This window comes from Pungitius pungitius, chromosome 11, assembly GCF_949316345.1.
Source record: "Pungitius pungitius chromosome 11, fPunPun2.1, whole genome shotgun sequence".
Taxonomy (NCBI): domain Eukaryota; kingdom Metazoa; phylum Chordata; class Actinopteri; order Perciformes; family Gasterosteidae; genus Pungitius; species Pungitius pungitius.
Window position 1 is genome coordinate 18,716,385 of NC_084910.1, and position 24,091 is coordinate 18,740,475.

At 47.1% G+C, this 24,091-nt stretch overlaps 1 protein-coding gene across 1 annotated transcript; it reads left to right on the forward strand.

Annotated features, from left to right (window-relative positions):
• Positions 1-9,896: 9,896 nt before the first annotated feature.
• Positions 9,897-24,064, forward strand: dpy19l1l (dpy-19-like 1, like (H. sapiens)). The gene is made up of 22 exons (XM_037454761.2): positions 9,897-10,268; positions 10,653-10,677; positions 10,778-10,865; positions 12,150-12,287; positions 12,588-12,708; positions 14,414-14,507; positions 14,612-14,669; positions 15,732-15,823; positions 16,318-16,417; positions 17,144-17,221; positions 18,546-18,632; positions 18,829-18,888; positions 19,138-19,218; positions 19,490-19,591; positions 19,686-19,757; positions 20,204-20,283; positions 20,386-20,410; positions 21,208-21,327; positions 21,424-21,598; positions 22,048-22,147; positions 22,378-22,503; positions 22,641-24,064. Exons 1-22 carry the CDS (start codon positions 10,046-10,048, stop codon positions 22,810-22,812), a joined length of 2,217 nt encoding a protein of 738 aa, XP_037310658.2. The 5' UTR covers positions 9,897-10,045; the 3' UTR covers positions 22,813-24,064.
• The last annotated feature ends 27 nt before the right edge of the window (positions 24,065-24,091 follow it).

Below are 24,091 nucleotides of genomic sequence, written 5' to 3' on the forward strand. Positions count from 1 at the left end.
TTTTAGACTTTTAGTTCCCATGAATCCGACCCTGTGTGTCTCAAGCTGGCAGCAGAAGAGCTGCCCGCCATCAATTCATCGACACCTCCAGCCGCCATGTTTCACATGTGGTGCGTCGTCCAAGTGTGTGTGTGTGTGTGTGTGTGTGTGTGCGTGTGCGTGTCTCTGTGCTGACACACAGCTCTTTCGTCGTTTTTCTTGCTTTAAAAAAAAAAGGGGGAATAAAGACAAATAATATCTTATTTTCAAAAGCTTTTTGCAGACTCAGTGATGAACTGATGAAGCGACACATCGTTTGTTTCACCGGGCCACAAGTCAGCAGATTCTTCGCCGCCGTGCTTTTGTAATCTTCCCCCCCCCCCCGAACGACTTAGAAGTCCCCCTCATCATTTATTTAGAACCAGCTAAAAGCCAGTGATGGCAGCCGTTGATTTTCAGCCCATTTCCCAGATTAGAATCCAAACCAATCAAGGAGAGCCGGGGTTCGCATTTTATAAAAAATAAAGCCCGAAACTTTATCTGCTTGATTTGTTGCAATTTTCTCTGAATTCATTGCTAATGTCACGGTCAACCCAATTAGGATCCCATTTGTGTTACAGCGTACAGCGGTAGACGTCAATTATTCTCTCAAAATGCCTTTAATTTATTCATTAAATTGTCCCAATTATGCTGCAAAAGACCAGTGGCTGCTAAGAAATTAATTGTGGGCAGACAATGAATTATTTATCCGTGTTTGTGCCAAGAATAAAACAAACGAGTCTGGTATCTTTTTGCAGCTCAGTGATGTGTTTAAATCACAGGTGATGATTAATTAAAGTGAAGCTAGGACTGTTCAAACTCATTTTTAAATTGAAGTGTATTTCATTCATATTATACACATCAAATACTATTTAAAGATCACTAAGTTGAAAAAACGTTTATTATTCTAAATAATGCATCAAAATAATTATATTTTTGTGTCAGATGAAGGTCAGAGGACACATAAATGCGTCACTGATGGATAGGACCACATGATTGATCGTTTTGAATTTAACATTTTACCAGAGTGTACAAAGATTGATAGAAAGTTGTTCAAACTTAAATTTGCTCATTTTAATGGAACAAACGCAGTGAGTTTAAGGCGATGAAGCAGACTTTTTGTTATTTCTATTGTTCTTTATCACCAGGAGCATGTTGCATGTACAGCTATTCATCATCCATGTGAATATGTTCAAACTGCCCTCAGTGCGTTGCGGCGATGATTTGTCAAGTTGCCCTTTAAGCAAAGATGGGGAGTCAATGGGGTTAATCATTTCTCACACTGGCTCCTGCGCCACACATCTCTCTTCGTTAGGACCTCGGGCCATCCGTCACACCCCGCCCCTCCCCCACTACCCCCACCCACCCACCCACCCCAAATTCCCTGAAATTGCCCGACAGTTGCTCAGCCTCACCGTCCGCTTCCACTCAAAACAATCATCAGAGAAGATAAATATGCACAGCCAATGCACGGCTCTCCATTCCGGGAACGCCCGCCATCCGTCCGTCCGCCGGGCCTCGTGTCTTCCTGGACGGGGGGGGGGGGGGGGGGGGGGCGGGGACGCAGCTGCTCGTCAGGGCGCCTCGTGCCTCCGTCCTGTCAGTATCGGCAGGCAAAACTAAATAAAGATGTTTACTGACAGCCTAATGAACGGAGGGGGCCCTGGTGATTTAACCCTGATGAATGGGCCGCCCAGGTGTTTTCGGTAACGACAATAAGCACTGCAAGCCGCAGGCCCACCGATACTGCCATAATGCATTATTAGGCCATTAGAGGCAGGCCCGAGAGAGACCACTTATGCACTGGACTATCAATAATGCGGTGTCCCACGTCCACATTTGGGCCAGGGGAATTAGTCATACTGATATTCTATTTAATAAAAAAATCACAGGAAGACGCATAAAGAATCTCATTACATTTTAACAGGGTTACAGTAACCCAGGAGGACTGCGAGTTTAATTTTCATAAGAGCATCCATTCCTCAATTATGTCAAGCAGAGAAAATGTAAATGGCAAATGGAATCCTAACAATATCTAACCAGCAGCGCATTGGCAGCAGAGAGCGAGGGACCGTGTGCGTGTGTGTGTGTGTGTGTGTGTGTGTGTGTGTGTGTTTGTGTGTGTGTGTGTGTGTGTCTGTGTCTGCATAGTTTCGGATCATGCAAAAGAACAAGAGAGAGAAGCCCACAATTTGTCAGTTGTGTGTACGTCTGCGTGCGTGTGTGTATGTGTGTGTATGTGTGTGTATGTGTGTGTGTGCGTGTGCGTGTGTGTGTGTGTTAACCCACTCCCGGCCGGCTGCAGCAAGGTGTGAGACCTCAGCAGAGTGAACTCAAACTATTTTAAATGCAAGCCGAGCCTTGCTAGCAAAACTCCTGGATTATATGTGTATTATATAAAGAATCAAACGTCTTTTTGAGGGAGGGAGGGGGGGTCGGGGGGGGGGGGGGGGGTTCTAGAAGAGAAAGAAAAATAGCTCCTGCCCAGGACTGATATTTACTTGAGTTGAAGAGATTACTGACTACGTACAGACATTACTAAAAGCTAAGGACGGACACGACGGGTATTGATTATCTCGCTCGAGTGAAAATAATAAATAATAATAATATATCTGTAAAACAGTCAAAGCCCAGGATTAAAAACCGTTTTCACTGGAGATATCACCTCGGCTAAGACCGAGCGCACGTGTCGAGTTCTGCGAGAGAAGACGAGCCAAACGTCAATCGTCGGCTCACAAACACAAACGCACACACGTGAGCAAACAAACCCAGAAGTGGATCCGTGCATTCTGCTCGGATACGGATCGCTGAAAGGTGTCGCTCCGCAACCCCCCCCCCCCCCCCCCCCCGTCTCTCTCCCTAAAACACGCGGAGCTCACACAGGGTCGGTACAGTGGCCCCTGCGATAATAAACTGCTAATTGAAGGACTGTAGTGAGCAGAGAGGTGTTAGCGGGGCGTCCGGCCGCTGAAAGATCAGCGCGCAGCGCGCCAGGCGGGTCGAGGCGCTGAAAGAGCCCATTACACCTCGCCTCAGTACCTGGACCCCCGTGCTGATGAACGCGTACACACAAACACACACGCACACACAAAGACACGCACACACACGGCCTCTCTGTGTAGTGTACATGCACCTGACCTAGCGTGATGGACGAAAGTGAACTATGGGACATATGTTTTACTGATGTTTATCCAGTAAACCCAGATCAGCACCAGGAAGCAAATTCCGCCTCAAAAGGGGGCCTTCAACACGTGTTCCTTCCAGTCACCAGTAGGGGGCGACTCACAAACTTCTCGGGCTAGTCGGTCTCTCGCTCCGCCCCTCCCCGGGTTGTTCTTCATATGTGATCATTCGACGTGATTTACAACGTGTAAAAACGTTCCTCCCTTACATTTTTTCATTTGCACCCATTGCTTGTAGATCCGGGTCCGGTTAGACCAGGAAGGGGGGGGGGCCTAAACATACGCGGCATCGATAAGCAATCATCAATCATCATTATTATTGGATACAGGCGATGAAGTCAAAGCGTTTGAGAAGTCGCTCTTAACGACACGAAGACACAGTGGGTCAGAGTTTCGGAACATTTCTTTTCTCTTCTCTTCCCCCCCACCCCCCCCCCCTCTCTCCTCCCCAGGTCGCCCTTCGTCTCACCCCCCTCTGAGAGCGAAGTGAGGGGCCCCACGAGAAACAGCCCCTTATGCGGCATGCGTGAAGCCATGCAGAACGCTCATAATCTTTTAATACTTGCACAGGCAGGAAAGATTAAACCGCCGGGGTGTTGACAAATGACAGAAGAACCTCGGCGAGTGTGTGAGACTCACACACTCACACACACACACATAGATGTGCACACACACACACTGGCTGTATAAGTATAGGACCGAAGGGTCGGGGACTCTTAATCAATGCAACAGGCTTTCCAGATTGCTTTACCAATACTTGATCAGGTTCGAATGTAGCAGTAAGAGGATTAGTCAAGAATCTCTGTGGTAATGAGAGAGAAGGGGGGGAGAGAGGAAGAGGAAGAGAGAGAGGAAGAGGGTTGCTTCATTCCATTGTAATCAAGTGCAGTGTCATGAAAGTGGGTTTACATATTTGCACAAATGTTGCACACTTGTCTTTGCACTGCTGCAGTTTTACAAAGTACATTTTAAATACATTTTACTACTTGTAAACTCTGCTAGTAGTTTTTATTAAAAAAAGTGAAATGACCACAACGTCTACACAGTGCCAATAGAAAGACAATTACCATCTGGTAGATATTTTGTGGTTATATAAAATGATTATTTGAACTGACCAAGTGAGATTGTTTAAAGCCTTTGTGTTGACCAGAGTTTCATTTATTTTCCTTGGATTAAACCAATGAAGTCCCCTTGATCTGACCTGTTATCATAAGGACAGCCATATAACATATAAAGTGATTAAGGATCTCCAGATGTAGCACAACTCTTTGCACAACAGATTTCCCCTAAATAAATCGGCATATATCTTATTTAACAATGGCACCCGAATGAAACTTTGAATGATTCAAATGAATTAACAAAGGAATTGAATTAGGAAACCTCTGACACGGCTCATCGTGTCTCACTCACACACAAACACGACGTCTGTCTTCCCTTTGCTCCATATGTTGGGCAGAAAGCCCCTCATTGCTAACAAGAAGGTCTCAGCTGGGCAACTCTGAAGGTTACTGGCGGGTGTTTGACGGTACTTCTGTATGTGTGTGTGTGTGTGTGTGTGTGTGTGTGTGTGCGTGTGTGTGTGGGTTGTGAGGTTGCTGAGGGAGAGCAGGGCCCCTCTGGCATTGTGTAGGGTCTGAAAAGGAGGTCACTGATTTGTGGCTAATGATATTACGTGGACCCTACTCAGGGCTGGTTAGGTCTGCATTTACGCGTGTGTGTCTGCGTGGCCATATATGTGTGTGTGTGTGTGTGTGCGCCCTTGTATATCTATCATTGGGAGGCCACACGACAAAACACATTTTCTCCAATGCTCACTTTATCAGAGGCCTGTGTAAGGGTTTACATTTTATTTAAGGGTTAAAATAAGGGTAGTGTTGGTTAACATTAACGTTAGGGGCCGCTGAAGGCTTTGTGTTATTTTCATTCAGCGATTGGAGCTGTACCCACGATAAATAATGCCCTAAAATCTATAGCTATCCGACGACACCGTAGTATTCCTTGTGTGTAAGATGAAGATACGGTAGTGTGTGTGTGTGTGTGCGTTCGTGTATGCATGGGGGAGAGTTCAAAGTGACCCAAAGGAGGAGAGTTACCGCACCTCCATCTACCAGCAGCGCTAGCACGCAGCTAGCCTCGGTAGCTAAAACCGCGTGCGTCTCCCCCTCGGCGGCTGCTAATCCTCCTCGCGTGTTCACCCGCCCGACTCGTTGCTGCTCTGCTTTTCGTTCGTCTGCACAGCGAGCGCCGTCACATGACTGCATGGCCTGCACATCGGCCTAATCACACGGAAAGCAACGATCAGAGGGCAGGAAATCGCAGCACAGGGCCAAAGGAAACAATCTTTCTGCGCCGAGTTAAGCCAATCATGTCCTCTCTCTCAACTCGCCGGCTCGGGCCTCTCGCTTGCCCTCCGACTCTCTCCTCTTCATCTTTGTTTGTACTGAAGTGAAAGACTTAACGGACACATCATCAGTCCTAAAATGCATTCCCACTTCAGGGCTAAGTGTTTTCTTTAAATGTTTGTCTGCTTGGATATGTCTGCGCATTGATATGTTGAAGATTAGCTATGCACACGTGATTAGTTTGTTAAATGAGCTTGATTCCTTAGACTTATTCCCTACAACACAACACGACACAGCGAGCTAAAATGCTAATTGAACAAAGCTTCTAAAGCAGTTTCTTTCTTCCCTTTGGGCGTTTTGTGCCTTGCTTAGAAAAATGTTTAATGGTCATTTGTAAAAAAATGGAAACATTCCATTTGAGCATGAGGCCGTGGGATGTTTAAACGTTGCCATTGTCAAGAAATGAAGAAACCCTCTGGACACTTTAACACTTTTCTGAAGCAATAGCATCACTACATCAACAGAAAAAAACCGGGCCTAACAAAGACAGAGGGCTGAAAAAAGGGCAATTCTCTAACCAGAGTAATCAGAGTACTTTGCTGAGCCACCGGCAGCTTTGGCTTTAACGAGATGAGGCCCTGATGAGTATCACACTCTGTTGAGCCTGACGTCTCCCCCTCGGTTTATCTCCCCAATCGACATCGGAGCGGCAGGTGAACCCGGGCCGGCAGCTTTGTTCCCGGGAAGCGGAGGGATTCAGACGCTCGAGGTCAAGGTGCGCCGGTAATCCGGGCAGCTGTGTTACCAGGATTAGGACGAGGCCATCGTTCTGCCCACCTAAAACAGGTGTTGCCATGACGATGACCCGGTGAGGCGGGGGGGGGTATGAAAAGTAGTGCAGCTGCAGCACCTGCTGAAGGTTGACGAGGAAATGTGAAGTTGACATCGCCGAGGTGTTAAAGTTTATAACAAACATTCACAGAATAAAACATTTGAGGTGAGTTGCTTTCACAAAAGAAGTAATAATGGCCACTGAATTGTAAAGTAACACCTGGAATATAAAGCCCGGGTTTCTTCTAAGTTACAAATCAAGCATTTCTAAACAAGCTTTTGCAGGACAAGAATACACTGCTTTGTGTGTTATAGCAAAGGAATAGGAAAAAAAAATTTTTTTAAAAGAAAAGAGTTGAATCCAAGAAACAAACAATAATATTAAAGATATTTATAGGCCTTCTAAATAGACACCATCTGCATTCTTGGAACCCTAATAAGATATCGGGCAAACTCAAACACACACACACACGACAGCCGCTCTATCCTGACTGATGTGGCATTGTGGCCCCCGGGGGCCCCTGGAGAGCGCTAATTGAATTGACTTCCACAGAATACTAATGGGTCGTAATGTTGAGATAACTGATACTCAAACAACGGGTGATCATTGACAGCATGTGTTTCTGCTCTGTGATAAACATGTCACAGTGGCACAGGGAGCCCCCGCCCCCCCCCCCCGTCCCCCCCTGCGCCCCTGTCTGTCACGTCCCACTCCCTGTTTCATGCACACACACACGCACACACACACACACAGACACAGACACGCACACCCGTGTTTCCATCTCTTTAGAGGACATCACATTGACTGGAGACTTGTAGTTACCCATAAGCCCTAAACGCAGCATCAAACCTTGTAGTCTTCAGAATAAAATGTAATGACTTCTGTTTTAGGGTCAGAAAATTTGGAAAGATGACAAATCACAGAGGAATTATCAAATATTTGGAGGTGGTTTGATTTTGACACGTTTATCTTTAATTCGGGATCCATGAGAAAATGCCACCGTGAGAGGGGGGGGGGGGAGGGGGGGGCAGGAGCTCCTGCTGGGTTGCAAATCGGGGGGGGGGGGGGGGTTGACGATGAGAGATGTGGCTCGCAGGGAAGGCCGTTCTTCCTCATGTGCGGGCGGTCTTCAACAACGGCTGTAGGATGGTACAACAATAAGCGTCCTGTCAGCCGAGTGTTTGGATGAGGCTAGAATATTTTAACCAACGCGGTGAGGATGACATTTAGCGTTTTGGGTCTAGATTGAGAGTGTTTCGTATTTTTGTATTATGTCAGTCCACATGAAATAATGAAAAAAAGAAATTTGACTGCTACTCTGTCTTTAATTTACTCAACGAACATTGTGCTGTAATGAAGATGACTTGAAACTAGATATTGAGCCCATAATGTTTACTAACGGAATAAATCTAGTGAGAAGTAGAGTCCCTTTCTCATGTGGACTTTCATAATGATCTAACGTATCTTTGCAACTGGTCAGGCTGTCACCTGAGTGGGGATGTGTTAAAACAGGACAGTGAAACTGAAAAAGCGTTTTAAGATATAAAAGAAAAACAATATGAGAGTTTGGGTGTGAAGCCCATGGGACACCTTTTCAAATAAAGACATCACTGATATCTGATTGGAATTAGACATCCACATCCACTGTTATGAGATCCATTCTAAAACTGCATTGAATTGGGATTCTTAACTTATGCTGTAATCCTTTAGGGACATCTGCTGGTTTTTCAATGCTGGTGGAACTTGCTCGACACCAAGCAAATCAATAAGGACACTCACCGGCCACTTTATTAGGTACCCCATGCTAGTAACGGGTTGGACCCCCTTTTGCCTTCAGAACTGCCTCAATTCTTCGTGGCATAGATTCAACAAGGTGCTGGAAGCATTCCTCAGGGAGTTTGGTCCATATTGACATGATGGCATCACACAGTTGCCGCAGATTTGTCGGCTGCACATCCATGATGCGAATCTCCCGTTCCACCACATCCCAAAGATGCTCTATTGGATTGAGATCTGGTGATTGTGGAGGCCATTTGAGTACAGCGAACTCATTGTCATGTTCAAGAAACCAGTCTGAGATGATTCCAGCTTTATGACATGGCGCATTATCCTGCTGAAAGTAGCCATCAGAAGTGGGGTACATTGTGGTCATAAAGGGATGGACATGGTCAGCAACAATACTCAGGCAGGCTGTGGCGTTGCAACGATGCTCAATTGGTACCAAGGGGCCCAAAGAGTGCCAAGAAAATATTCCCCACACCATGACACCACCACCACCAGCCTGAACCGTTGATACAAGGCAGGATGGATCCATGCTTTCATGTTGTAGACGCCAAATTCTGACCCTACCATCCGAATGTCGCAGCAGAAATCGAGACTCATCAGACCAGGCAACGTTTTTCCAATCTTCTATTGTCCAATTTCGATGAGCTTGTGCAAATTGTAGCCTCAGTTTCCTGTTCTTAGCTGAAAGGAGTGGCACCCGGTGTGGTCTTCTGCTGCTGTAGCCCATCTGCCTCAAAGTTGGACGTACTGTGCGTTCAGAGATGCTCTTATGCCCACCTTGGTTGTAACGGGTGGTTATTTGAGTCACTGTTGCCCTTCTATCAGCTCGAACCAGTCTGGCCATTCTCCTCTGACCTCTGGCATCAACAAGGCATTTCCGCCCACAGAACTGCCGCTCACTGGATGGTTTTTCTTTTTCGGACCATTCTCTGTAAACCCTAGAGATGGTTGTGCGTGAAAATCCCAGTAGATTAGCAGTTTCTGAAATACTCAGACCAGCCCTTCTGGCACCAACAATCATGCCACGTTCAAAGTCACTCAAATCACCTTTCTTCCCCATACTGATGCTCGGTTTGAACTGCAGGAGATTGTCTTGACAATGTCTACATGCCTAAATGCACTGAGTTGCCGGCATGCGATTGGCTGCTTAGAAATTAAGTGTTAACGAGCAGTTGGACAGGTGTACCTAATAAAGTGGCCGGTGAGTGTATTTACCCACTTACACATTTCAACTCCATAAACATAAATGACCTGGGAGAGTCTCTCTTTAACTTTGATCTTTGATGTATGTTCTTGGTTTTTATTTTATTTTATTATGGTCAACAATTTATATTGTGCATATGTGGTAATGTTTTTTTTTCATAAATGAAATGTATTAACAAAAAATGTAAATTTATATTCTATTACTAATTATGACCGTATAATTAATTCAATGAGGTAGCGTAGTGTAGTAATATAGGCTTGGTAGTGTAGTATTACAGAGCAATTTTTTTTGCACTGTATCTTTCACACTGCTAATCAAATTATATATATACCTGTGTAATATACAAGTAAAAATCTATACAAAATAAAAATCACATGAACATGTTAAACCTGTGAAAGTATTACCACGCGTATGGTACCCGCTGGTAGGCGTTGCCATGGTTACCCCAGAAGCTCCTTGTAGTGCCGTCTACCCTCCGGCAGGGGGCGAAGCGTCACAACCGTCTGAAGCGAGAACCCCAGTGAAAGCATCACCAAAGTAGTGAAGGGGCAGATCCGAGGCACAGATACAAGCGGCGGTAGTGCTGCTCAGCGCACACCCCTCGGGTTTTTTTTTGTTGCGTCGTCTCCCTCAGTGGCGCCTCGCCGCCGTTGTTTAAGCTCGGCACTCCACGGGGAAAATCATGGTGACTAAAAACAGAAAACAGACCGGGAAGAGTCCGGCGACCCAGGCTGACCGCGACAGAACCCCGCACGTTTCGCCCCCCGGCAAAAGTAACGCTCGGCGGCCGGGCAGGGAGGGCAAAGCTTTCAACGGCGCGCACCCCAACGGGCTCTCGGGCATCAGGCACAAGCTCGGGCTCACTCCCTCCGCGGTCGCGAAGCTGGGAATCACTCTTCTACTCGGTAAGTTCGGCTCGTTAGCCGGTTAGCTTCCAGTCCGCGCCCCCCCCCCCCCTTAGCTAACGGCTGCTAACGATATGTAGCCACGCTACTAGCATCCGCTAAATTAAGTTACCGCGGTGCTGATTAGTTGGCTAACGTTAGCTCGCCTTAACGCTAGCTCATCAGCGCTAGCCACCCATGTGTGCCAACGCTTAAACGTCGCAGGTGAAGTCATTTGTCGCCGTGGCTCTCAGCTTATGTGTTAACAGGTCTTCTTGGCAAAGTTTCCGGTGATTTTTTTTCTTCTTCTTTTTCTTTCTCGTAGCCACGTACGTGGCTATCCTCGCCCCGGTAGTTTAACTGTTTAACGAGCAGCGGTTTAAAGTGAATTCTCTCCGTCCACAGCTGCTCTGACTGGGTTCCTCCACTGGTGAGTTTGCGCCATCCGCGTGTTTATTTGTCACTCTTTCCAACCCGTGGCCGTGTTTGCTTGTGGATTCGTGCTCACGCGTTTCTCCTCCCGTGACTAGGCATCATCTCTCACAGCTGTTTGAGAATGACAGGCACTTTTCTCACCTGTCGAACCTGGAGAAGGAAATGGCTTTCCGGACAGAAATGGTAATGATATTTATACGTTTTCTTTTATGATTGGGAGGCACTGTTAATAGTTTATTTTTAAACACTGATTTCTTATTTGAGCCTGTACTGTTCGGGGTATAATGGGATAGCCCATGCAACATAGATTAAAGGAAGATGATGATGCTGACCAATTGTCTGTAAAAGGTCCTAAAAGATCATGAGCGGTTTGGCCTCCTTCCATGATAAATGACCTAAAATATCAAATGATTATCCGAAAGGTCATTCATTTTTCCAACCAATCAATTCCTCAAACTAATGGTTTCAGCTGTAGATACTGATTTAGGACACATTTTATAAATTGGCAAGGAATGTATGTTCAACAAAGTATCTCCTGTATGAATAGATCTCAAGGACAGTCAAGCAGAAAATAATCCTCCGAAGCAACTGTAATGTTGGGAGTGGATTCGTTGTGTGTCGGAGGGATGGAACGTGTTCACTTGATACCTCCTTTGCATAAAATTTACATCATGGCTTGTCATGAGCCCTGATGAGAGGTACATTTAATCTAAAAGAACGGCAGGTCACAGCGTGAGGGCACGTCACTACTCAACCGGCAGTGAAATGAAAATTTGGGGGTTTTGTTCTATGCCAATTTTGTTCTGTTTTTCTGGGCTATACAATGGATTCATTATTAGATGCTAATATTGCTCCAATTCAGGCTGAGTATATTGGATGCCATTATTTCAATAAAGATGTATTTTGTTTCAAAGCAATGTTTGAGTTGCATGACAGGAGAACGCTTCCAGTCCGCGGGGCAAACAGCTCGTTAATCAATCACTGCTTTCAGATTAGCACTCGGTATCGGCCCGATTGTGAATGCTTAAGGCGGAACGGCGCCTCCCTGTTGCTTATGAAAATCATCTTCAGATATATGTCGTTCTAATACAGCTGTTTGTGATGCGCTATTGGTTATTAGCACATCACTGAGGACACGGACATTTCCGTGCCCCTGTTTTCTATTTGACAAGCGCCTGTGCAAAGCTGAAGGGAAGCGTACTCTGACCCGCGGGTCATCCACCCAACAGGAAAGCAGGCTGCGATTTGTCAGTTCCAAGGAATTCATTTTCAGTGAACGTGGGAGTCTAAATAAAAATTCAGATGTGTAATGTGGCCACACTGACTCCACGTGCTCTTCAAAAATGTTTCTCCCACGGTGCTTAACGGCCCCTTTTCAAAATGAACACTTGTGATTCTGACCATGTTGAAAATGTTGGTGTACATTTTGTGTTGAATCCATTTAAATCTCCCTTCTGTTGGTTCCAGGGTCTGTATTATTCCTACTACAAGACCATCATTGAAGCCCCGGCTTTCCTGGACGGCCTGCACATGGTCATGAACGACCGGCTCACGGAGTTCCCCCTGGTTATTAACACGCTGAAGAGATTCAATCTCTACCCAGAGGTAATGCCGTTTGTACGCTCGGTTTGGGAACGTTGTGGAATTGTACTTGTTCATAAGACGACACCAAAGTTTAGTCTAAAACTTTTTCTTTTTTTTTTTCACACTCAATTTCTGTTTCTCCATGCTTCCTCTATAGCTAGGTGGGTTGTGTTTGGGACCAAACCTTTACTCGTTCTAACCAAACACTGCAAGAAAGAGCCATACTGGGAAGGTTATGGGATTCTAAAAGACAACAGAGGCCTTTCAGACACTCTGTTGGAACAGGCTTCGCACTGTTTCTCATCCGTCTCTGCTCCCCAGGTGGTCCTGGCCAGCTGGTACCGGACGTACACGGGTGTTATGGGATACTTTGGGATTCCCACAAAGATGTGCTGGTCCATCAATAGAGGAGAGGGACTCACTCCCGTGGACAGCTGTGAAGGTACAGACCGTTGCCCCGGAGCTGCAGCCTGATCTGCAAAAGCACTTGTTTGAGCACACACAGACACACACACACACACACACACACAGACACACACACAGCAGGTTGTGGTGACAACGTCCTAAAATCAGACAGTTTCGCCCTTAAAGACCTAGAGCGACGCTAACATTAAAGACACTCACACAGTCTCGCGCTGAATTGACTAGATGACTCCTTTCTTCACAGACTTTGATGCTTTTCTTCTTTTGAGGACAGATGAAGTCAAAACAGCCTCACGGGGAGTTGGCAGTGGAGAGAAAATAAATGAATTACACGGAAGGAATTGATCAAAGAACCCATGCAGTCGTTTGATTCTGTTCATTTTTTTTTTTGTGCTCAAAAGAAGGTCTAATTTACTAGAACGGTGCTCTTCGTAGAGTACTGATGGATTCACTTCTTAACACTCCCTCTGAGCAGCTTATATAATTAAAACCACTAATGCCAAGGTTTTCTTTCAATAAAAGAAATGTAGAAATATACCAACGGCTACAACAAAACCACCAACACAATGATCCGTACTGGTCGCTTTCCCAGCTTCGCACTCTTAGCCCTATTCCCATTAAGAAGGAAATGCAGCTGGATAAATAGTGAGATTAATAGTGAGATAACACGTTTCACAAAACCATGACAGAAAACTCTGGGAAAGACTAATACGCCAACAACAGGCAGAACACCGCTACAGAAGAGAAGCATTATTATTGCTAAAGTAGCCCCGAAAAATGCTCTTCACCTATAAATAGCTTTGTGATATTTGCTCGCAGGAAAGTAAATCTGCTGACAGTAAACAAGCTGCTGTCAGCTCTGCCTTTTTGTGGGGCTGCAATCTGTGTGTTTCTGTCAGTCTCATTAACAGCGCCCCCCCCCCCCCCCCCCGCCCCCGCCCCCCCTCCCCTGTACGCGGGCGGCTCTCGCAGTGTTTACATTGCGTCGCACAAGATCGAGCCGCCGCAAAGGGGGAGGGTTTCCTGTGACTGTCGGCGTGTCACATCATACAACGTTTTCACACCGAGCTTCATCTACTCAGGAAGTTTCTGTACTAAAAGGGAAATAATAATGCAGTGCAACACTGTCTCATGTTCACTGCTGTGATAAGGTCAAAGGGAAGTGCTCGGGCAGTTCCTCCGATCTTTGCAGGGGGGGGGGGCATGTTTACCTCTTTTGAGAGCCGGGGAGGGATTGCATGAATTTAAAGGTCCTCTGTTTGATTCCACCCGTCGACGCCGTCATCACAGTATATGGATAGTATATTGTTCTGTGTGATATGGACCAATAGGAACGGCTGAAAATAAAACCCTCCTTCAATCACGGGGTTTGTAGAGTTAATTTTTCACCTCTAACAGAGCTCTGCTCAGGGGCTACCTGCTTCGTGGGCTGTTTCTGCACCGGCACCTCACAGCGTGAAGCCACTTCCAGAAGAAATACAATGGACCTGATGAAACTTTACAACGTTACAAAAATCCCCCACATGTTGTGTTCATTTTTGTTTAGTAAGAGGCAGCTGTGGAGACGTGGATGGAAAAAAAAACCCTATTATATGGTTCCTCAACTAACAAAGCAGTGCTTTCTGTGTCCATACATAACCTTCAGCCCTAAGAGAGAACATCTCTGTTTACTTTCCGGACTCGTGCTTGTGTGTGTGTGTCTGTGTGTGCGTTGTGCACATCAGGGATGGGCGACCCGGCGTACTTCTACGTGAGCTTTGTGTTCCTGCTGAACGGTGCGATGATGAGCCTGTTCTTCATCTACGGGGTCTATCTCAGGTAACTTGTTTTTTTCACCTGACGTGAAACGAGAGGTGGGCGGATGACCTTCCTCAACCTCAACCTGTCGTTTCCGCTCTTTCCTGCTTGTTTTCCCGGTGCAGCGGCAGTCGACTGGGCGGCGTCGTCACCGCCGTGTGTTTCTTCTTCAACCACGGCGAGGTGAGTGCACCGCCCTGACCGGGTGTGTCTGTGAACTAGCAGAGCTAGAAGGTCCTTCTGGTGGCTTGAAATGGAGCTAAAAGCCTCCTCTCGCTCCAATAGTAAGCCTGTCAGATCGAGCACACACACACACACACACTAGCAGGTGATGCCCTCCTCTTTCTGGGTTGGAGGTTTCAGGAGCATCTGTTATTTTACGAGGAAGCAGCTGACTCATGAATGCAGCTCGGGGGGGACAAACCTGTGAGATTCAATAGCAAAGAGATGACACCAAGTCAGGCCTATGTGGTCCAGAACTAAACTTTAAGTTCCGGGTGCTAAACGAGTCGCAATGTGCTCTCCGCTCAATTTAATTTGCAACCACCATCTGTCATTTTCGGGGCTTTTTATACTAACAAAATAATGCCGGGTGCTGTTTTGTCCAAACGTTAGTGTGTCGTGCTTCTCCTGCGACTTTCATTGGATGCTGCCACATCTGTTTGGGAAGATCTCCCTATCAAGTTTTTTTTTTTTGCCCCCCGATCAGAGGGCTTTGATAGTCTGACTCCTTTTTTCCCTTCATGGAACAGATGGCCAGGGAACACTCGAGCCTCAACCTGAAAATGAGATCAGATAAAACCTAATTGATTCTGTGGGCCAAAGATGCTGAGTACACATAATAAAACTACTTATCAGCAGATGTGCAGGGTTGATTATATAAGCATATGGCACATTAAAATAACAGCTGGAGTTTGATCTGAATTACCGGAGATCCAATCTGTTCCAATCCATTAAGTTTATGAGGTTGAATTATCAATATATGAACAAAAGAGCGAGTGTGACGCAATCCATTCAAGTTCAACACAAGTTTAACTGGAGTTTCGTCCCTGACCAATTATCTGTTAAGTGTGGGGAATGTCTTTTTGTCCCTTTAAAAGACCAACGTAGGATTTTAGCAAACTACATTTTTCATCCACGGAGGAAGGAGACACTTGTGAAGGCCTCCTTGTTTTAATTTAAAAAAAACATTGTTGATCCCATCCACTGTGGTGTTTTGATGCATTTTTTTCGTGTGCATGTCAGAGCACCCGTGTCATGTGGACTCCGCCCCTCAGGGAGAGCTTCGCCTACCCCTTCCTCGTCCTGCAGATGCTCCTTCTCACCCACATCCTGCGGTAAGCTCCGTCCTACAGCCGCAGCGGCGCACGGCAACCTGTTCTCTTCACATGCAAAAGCTGCTCGTCAGACCCAAGCCGCGGAAAACAAACCAATCCCATCTCAAGTGCCTGTGCACCCATCAGAACCCCCAGAGCACGCCGCGGCGTTAGAGGCTCCGCCTCCCGTGGACTGCAGCCTAAAAGCGCTCACTGTTGTGTATGCAAAAGAGCAAAAGTAACACATGGTTTCCTTGACACGTTGAAGGGATGCAGGCTCTGTGTGCTGTAGCTACGCCTTTTGTTTTCTGCTAAACGGTGCACTGAAGCGTGGTCAGATAATCTCCCCATTGCACACATGTGGGGGGGCTTTGCAGCAGACTCTGGATTGCAAGTGAATGTGTGCGCTTGTATCGTCCTAATGCTTCTTCCCTTATCTCCTCCCCTGTCTCTCTCTCCTTCCCTCTCTCTTTCTTTCTTTCACCGCCGTGATTCTTTCTCTCGCCTCTCCCCAGGACACGGAACCCGAGCAGGACAGCCATGGTCGCCCTCGGCGTCTCCAATTTGTGCTTCATGCTGCCTTGGCAGTTTGCCCAGTTTGTGCTGCTCACTCAGGTAAACGCAGAGCAAGGGAGACATCGGCGGGGGGGGGGGGGAAGAGAGAGAGAGAGAGAGAGAATGCGGGAAGAAAGCAGGTTAGGGAGAAAATACAGACTGTAGAGAGCAGAGGATTCTGGCGTGGGATGTGACTGGATTGTCAAATAGTGGATGGAAAAGAACCGAAAAGGGCAACGCTGACAGAAAAGAGATTGCGATCATGCAAGAATGGCCCCCGTTTACGTCCTCATTTCATAAACCCCTCCTGACACGCGGCCGGAAAAATAAAAGGGCATAAGAAATCCTCCTGGAAACTGTAGATGCGGGGGAGGGCGGGGGGGGGGGCAGACAGACAAAGTAGCCGTAGTTTGAACCGCGCTGCGGCTCAGCCCACGCCCCGGCGGAGCCCCCTCAGGACGCTCAGACGAGATGCTGAACGGCGTCTCCTTTTGTTGTGCTCGTGTAAGCTGCTCATCGAGTGCTGTACAAGAGGAGGAGGATAAATACTCCAAATACACTCGAAATATTTTAGAATGGCACAACTATTGGCACCGTTACGCAATAACATGTAGTATTATGGTACCTCTAATCCCTTTGTCACATCCTTGAATGTGCCACCTGTGCATTTATAAAAGAGACCCAAGGCCAAAATAAAGATGGCAGTCATTTAGAAATGAGCTGCGGTAATGTAAGAAAAGATCAAAACATAAAGCTTTCTCTGGTCATTGTTTTTTTCTTTTCCAGGTGGCTTCTCTGTTTGCTTCCTACATCCTGGGTTACCTCGCCGCCACCAAGATGCAATCCATCCTGGTCACTCATATGGTACAGTAGCTGAGCCGGGGGGGGGTGGGGGCTGCTTCTGCTTTCTCAGGCCTCTGGTGCATCGCACAATGGCACATCGGTAGCTTGGTTCGATTCAACGGTGAAATTAATCACACCGACGCACCCAAACTGCTGAGACCACATAAATGAAAGTGTTTTTTTTTTTTTTTTATGCAGAAATAGAAAGATGCAAAATAACCCAATTTTGCTGGAGGGAAATAAAACAACACCTCAGAGGAAGGAGACCTCAAAGGGACGAAATGTTTCCCTGACTGAGGATTGTGGCTTTCAGAGTGTGTGTGTGTGTGTGTGTGTGTGTGTGTGTGAGCGAGCACTGTGTGTTGTGCCCGACTTTAGTGAAAGTCCTTCCAGCCGTAACGTGCTCCGCTTCGGTTCTCCTCATCCCGCTGAGCTCCTTCGGCCGGAGAAGTTTCACGAGCCGCGAGGACGACGCCAGCCGAGGCAGGGATGACGTCCGTCCGCGTGTGTTGGCAACTTCAACACAACACATCTGTTGATTGTTATATAAATATAAATATATAATAAGGATTTGTGTTCCGTGTGTTCCGTGTGTTCCGTGTGTGTGTGTGTGTGTGTGTGTGTGTGTGTGTGTGTGTGTGTGTGTGTGTGTGTGTGTGTGTGTGTGTGTGTGTGTGTGTTAGGTCTTTTTTGTCCCTCCACATTCTTTCTCCCTAATCCGCTCGGCATGCCGGGCTGTTAGCCGGCCCCTGTGTGCGCCGCCGATAAGGAGAGCACCCACCCCCCCCCCCCCCCCCCCCCCGACCCCCCCACCCACCCACCTTGTGGTGAGATGAAGATTTGTCTCAGAGGAAGGAATATGCCTGTGCATAATTTAGAGAGCCTGGAAACCGTGTGTGTGTGCGTGTGTGTGTGTCCTCTATGTGACCTCCAGCGTTGTTGGCTGAGCAGTGTCCCTTGGAACTACTGGTAGATTATTTTTAGTTCGCTGCCTGCAGCTTTTTAAAGGAAGCTGTAAAAGAAAAAAATCAGTTGGGCAAATTGTTGGGCGTCCCTGCCTCCCGAGTGGTGCATTATTTCACTCCTCGCTGTGGGATTAAGCATCAAGGGTTCAGTGAATGGGATTAGACTTTGCTGGTGGCTGTGTATTCAAAGTACAAAGCGTCGGTTTAATGGAGTGTTGGTAACAGCAGAAGGACTTTAGTCCCGTCGATTTCAGACCACCACAATAAATCTGTGTGAATATGTTTTTGTGAGGCCACTGGATTTTTTTTTTTTTTTTAAATACACCGGCTGATCGTACTTTCTGAGGTCATAAACCCTCCACTCTATTCGTTCATCCCAGGTAACCCTCGCCGTCTGCTTCGTCCTGATGTTTGGCAACTCCATGCTGCTCACGTCCTTCTACGCCTCCTCGCTCCTCTCCATCTGGGTGAGTCGGGTCTCAAGAAAAAGAGCCGTCGGCTCCATCTGGTCCTTGGGCTGAAACGACAAACGCGTTTGTTTGAGTGAATGTCGTTGCAGAGGGAAATGGAAGTACCAAATCATCTGTGTGTGTGTGTGTGTGTGTGTGTATAGAGACCGCTTTCTACATGGGTTTTTTTTTTAAATTAGATTTTCCTTTTCAGGCAATCATTGCATTGAGGGATCGATTCGCTCAAGTTCTCACACCTGGCGTCGTCACCTGGGTACGTGGAAGTATAGCATATTTATATATTCCAGTAATCTCGTTTTAAATGTCTCGGAGTAAACATGCTGCCGATTATTTAGCCTTAACTTCAAATCGGGCCGTTTATTTCTCACTTGAAGAGTTGAAAGGCTGGAAATAACTGTCACAATCCGCCCGGCTGCACGGCACATTGAGGCTTTCGTCCCGGGTTCCTGCAATAAATGTGTGAGTGTGAGTGAACCCCCGTCTCCTCTCTCCCTCTCCTCAGCTCATGCAGGGTTTGGCTTGGGTCGGCTCCACGCTGCTTCTCAAGTCGCTGCTGTCCTCGGTGCTCTGCGCCTCGGACGATGTAAGCCGCCGCAACGTCACTCTGAGAGATCCACGTGTGCGGAAGGAACTTGAATTTATGTCGCTGATGTGATCATGATGAGAATTGTTGCTTAAAGTCAAAGGCAACGCCTTATTTCAGCTCGTGATGTACCAACATTTTAATAACGCCAAGGTTATACTGAACAATTAACGTTTTCAAACGCATTCAAACATTTAAAGTCAGGAATTTTACCCCCAAAAAATACGACCTACCTGTAATTATGTGTTTGTTTGTTTTTTGTCTGTTCCAGGCTCACATCAGTGCTCTGATAAAGTCCAAGTTCACGAGCTACAAGGACTTCCACACTCTGATGTACACTTGTGCCGCAGAATTTGACTTCATGGAGTTGGAGGTAAAGTGATAAAATGTCAGGGGATTTTTTTTTTAAAAAGCCGAGGGAGACGTGTGCTCTGAATGTGACGTGTTCCGCCCCCCCCCCCCCTCAGACGCCTCTGCGTTACCTCAGGACCATGCTGCTGCCCATCAACGTGCTGGTGGTGGCTCTCATCGCTGGGCGGGTGAGTCCTCCTCCCCCCCCCCGTACTAACACGTACTAACACTCTGGTTTTCGATCCATCATCTCCACCCCTGAGGAGAGCTGTGTGGATTAAGGAGGATTTCTTTTCTTATTTTATATTGCGGTGGAAAATGTGGGAAGCTTTGTTGGCATTCACGTGGGTATATTTAAGGGAAAGGAACAAGAGCAATATTTTATTCTTGAAGTGCTGAAACATGAAATATATCTTTTGGGGGGGGGGGGGGGGGGGCTTAGTGAAAAAAGACATTTGAGGAACTGCTCTTTATGCCGTGTAATCTCATTACGTCGGCCCACGCCGAGCTAAGAATACGTAAGTCGGCTCGACAAAGAACGGAACGCGATACGCCAGCGAGTCGTCTCTTCCTGCTTCGGCTCCATTTGTTGGAAGCGTGACGTTTAATGGAATCAATTTTGACTCCTCTCCAGACCGTTCAGGATGTAGTCCGCTCCCCGAGGGACGGCGGGAAGAGGTCCGTCAGGCCCGACGACGCGGACGAAGCCGAGGGGTGAGCGGCTCGAGGCCTCGGCGCCGATCCAGATGGGGAAATGGGAATCGTTCATCTACACGTCTTAACGCGGATTCTCTTCACGCTGTTTCTGTGTTGCAGGTCTGAAATCGCCGCCAAAGGAGAGGTGAGAAGAAATGCTTTTCACATCCTCCTCACTGTTGGGTAAACGCTCCAGCGTTATGACAACACCTCCGTGTGAACTCGGGGGGGGGGGGGCTTTTTTTGGCAGCGTCGTTCCATTTTTCTTAATCCGTTTGTGTTTAATTTTGATTCCTCCGGTCCGACGCCTGTTCGGTCTCTCGCTCCCTAAATGCGTTTCATCCCTTTTCTCATTACCAAGAAATGAAAGGAAGCCTCCCCTTCTGTTCTGAAATCCCCCCCCTTGCTGCTTTTTTTTTTCTTGTCGTTCTCTCAGTTGCTTCATCCAATTTTTCAGTTCTATCCCTCTGAGGGTAGGAAACCGTTCAGATGTTCATCCACCAGCTCCCTGAGTTCCCCGGGTAATTGCCGTAATATTCCTGCATGGCTGTGTGGGTAACGCCGCAGGGCCCCCCGGGGGGGGGGGGGGGGGGGGGGTGTTCTAAAAGTGGCAGCAGCGCGGGAGCTGAATGAGACGTTTCACAGCGAATTCAAGAATACATCATATTTCCTGTTACTCATCAGTCCAGATGGTTTCTGTTGGAAAATATCCCCCCCGTGTGGAAGTCTGCTTTCTCTCCAACACAATTTGCCAGATGATACTCAGTGGGGGGGGGGGGGGGAAAACTCGACAGCAATGAAATCATGACCCGCTTTCATCGCGAGAATCCAAAGGAACGTAAACGTACCGGCATCGCTATTTATTATCACCGGGTTGACTAAAGACAACCTGTCATCCCCCTCGAGTGGGATCAGACCGCGTGCTAACCTGTGTCTCTGCAGCTGGTGTACCACGGCCTGCAGCTGGTGGCGTTCGCCGTCCTCGCCGTCCTCATCATGCGTCTGAAGCTCTTCCTGACGCCGCACATGTGCATCATGGCCTCGCTCATCTGCTCCAAGCAGGTCTGTGATTGGAGTTTGTTCTTTAATGCTGCAGTTTTTTGAGCTCTGCTTCTGTTGTTTATTGAAACTATTCCCCTCCCCCCCCCCCACACACAGCTGTTTGGTTGGATCGGGGACAAGTTTAAACACCAGCTGGCCGTGTTCGTGGTCATGGCCATCATGGCCGTGTACGGAGTGGCCAACCTGCGGGCCCAGTGGGGGATCATCGGAGAGTTCAGCAACCTGCCGCAGGAGGAGCTGCTGGACTGGATCCAGGACAACACCCGTCCAGGTGAGGGGGGGGGGGGGTGGCCCGCTTCCATGGTTACAGTGAAATATCAGTGGGATGTAGAAAAATCTAAAACGCAATCCAAATAACTGGCAATATAGTCTGCTATATGAATACATTTGATTCTCTTACTTACTTTATGTAATTACATTATAATTACATCATACAGCAAGGGAGCTTCTGGATCATTTCTGGACAGACAGGTCTACTTAATAGTTGTTCTTCTGTGAATTGAAAGGGGAAAAACTGTCTAGACATCAAGATCAATTTAGCTAAATTAGTTTGAATATGAACAAATACACACTTAAATAAAAGCAAGTTATACAACAGTCCTGATGCAAATCCTCTTTCACAAAGGTCACAGTGTCGATCTTCCACTGGCTCTAGAGAGCACCCGGACACAGTGTGTTGCTAACAAGTTCCACTGGTGTTACCTTTGTTCGTCGATGCAGACGCCGTGTTCGCCGGGGCGATGCCCACCATGGCCAGCGTGAAGCTCTCCACGGGTCGGCCCATCGTCAACCACCCCCACTACGAAGACGCTGGTCTGAGGTCAGTGGAACTCAACGGCAGTTCTTTGGACACTGTGTGTGTGTGTGTGTGTGTTTCACTGCTTTACATGAAAAGATACTAAGATTGGTATCAATGGCGTGTAAGAAAAAAAATATTTATGAAATTGGATTTTGGCAATTGCCTGTAATATGCATATGATGACTTAAAGGGGCAAAGAATTCATTGGCATAGTTAACTGTAGTTGGTTTTCTGTGTGGTGTCCCTCGCAGGGAGAGGACCAAGCTGGTGTACTCCATGTACAGCCGCATGTCTGCAGACACCGTGAAGGGGAACCTGGTGAAGCTGGGGGTGGACTTCTTTGTGTTGGAGGACTCGTGGTGCACCAGGCGTACCAGGTATCCCAGCAAATAACATCAGCAAAGGCTCACAGTTTTTCACTTTTTGTTTTTTATCCAGAGGGACCCTTTCAATCAGGTTTGAAATGCTGGTTGCAGATGTTCATCTCGTTTTTTTTTTCTCCCTCTGCGCCCAGGCCCGGGTGCAGCATGCCAGAGATTTGGGACATCGAGGACCCCCTAAACGCTGGCAAAACTCCCCTCTGCACCCACATGGCCAGGAGCTCCAGACCCCACTTCACCACAGTGTTTTCCAATGACATTTACAAAGTCCTCAGAGTCCCCAAAGCTACCGACGAGCTTAGATAACACCGTGTGGCCGGCGGGTGCACTTCTTCTTTTTCACTACTTTTACACCACTTTCACCAGGTCTTCATTTGTCATTGCTGCTTTTTATTTTTTTGCTCAGACGCCACCACAGTTCCCCCTTTTCACGGAGACGGTTGCCAGTGTTTTGTGACTTGGAGGAACTCCTGCAATGGTTCTGTTGTATAGAATCTTGAGTTTCAGAAACGCTGTATTCTCTATAGGATTCGCTTTCTTTGACAAGAAGTTCGTCTTGTCTGGGAGGACCAATCAATGGGGTCCACGTACTGTGAAGCAATGCCCTTTTGCGAACATGACAACAGCTGACCGCTGTTTTATGAACAATGTTGATCTCTGAAAGGGTTTTTCAGCACCAGGGTGTTTTCTTTTTTTATTTACTTGTACGAACCGTTTTTATGCAAACTTCAAAGGGTAGAAGGTTAACTTCATTGTGTGTATATATATCACCCTCACCCTCGGCTCATCAAGGTCCCAGAGGAGGTCTTTAGTGAAATGAACGTACAGAGAGCCGAGCTTCCAAAAAAAAAATCAAAGCAAGGGATCACGTGCTTGTCTTTGCAACCAAGAGAAGCACGCTGCTGATTATTACCCGAGATGACACGCCTGAACAATCAGAGCATCCTTTCTTAATTCTGTAGACTTCTTTTAAATGTTTCCTGGCACAAATGCTTTTGTAAATAGCCAAACTGTTTGTAAGAGGCCAGTGTGCAGCCTCCCAAAGTGCTCCTTTGTGCTCCTTGACAACGGCTCGTTGCCAAATGGAGTCTCGTTTTTAAGGCTGCGTATTCGAGGCTCTGGAGCCTGTGAAAGACGTGAGAACTGAGCAGCGGAAAAGCCGATCGACACTATTTGTAGCAGTTGTTGGTTTCTTCTTCACGGCGATTAATCGCCTTCAATATTTCTGAGAATACGCTCATTTGCAAAGAACCGTGTCAGGTCTTTGTGGAGGTACATGACGCTTAGCTTAGCGCAGAGACTGGAAGCAGCGCTTTGGTACAACACACCTTGATGCAGGCCATTGAACTGATCTGAGAGGACGCATTTCATCGGTGCCACTGTGTCCATCAGATGTCGGGCCGTGTCCTCGCGTGCAGAGACGGGGTAGAAGTCGTCTCACTCACTGAGACTAAGAAGTATTTATTTTCCTGTCGCAGGCGTTTGTGTTTGAGATGTCTTTTATAATATTTGTCTATTTTGTCTGTATCAGCAAAATTAAAGTATTTCATTGTCTTAAGTTTGTTTGAAAAGTATTTATTTCACT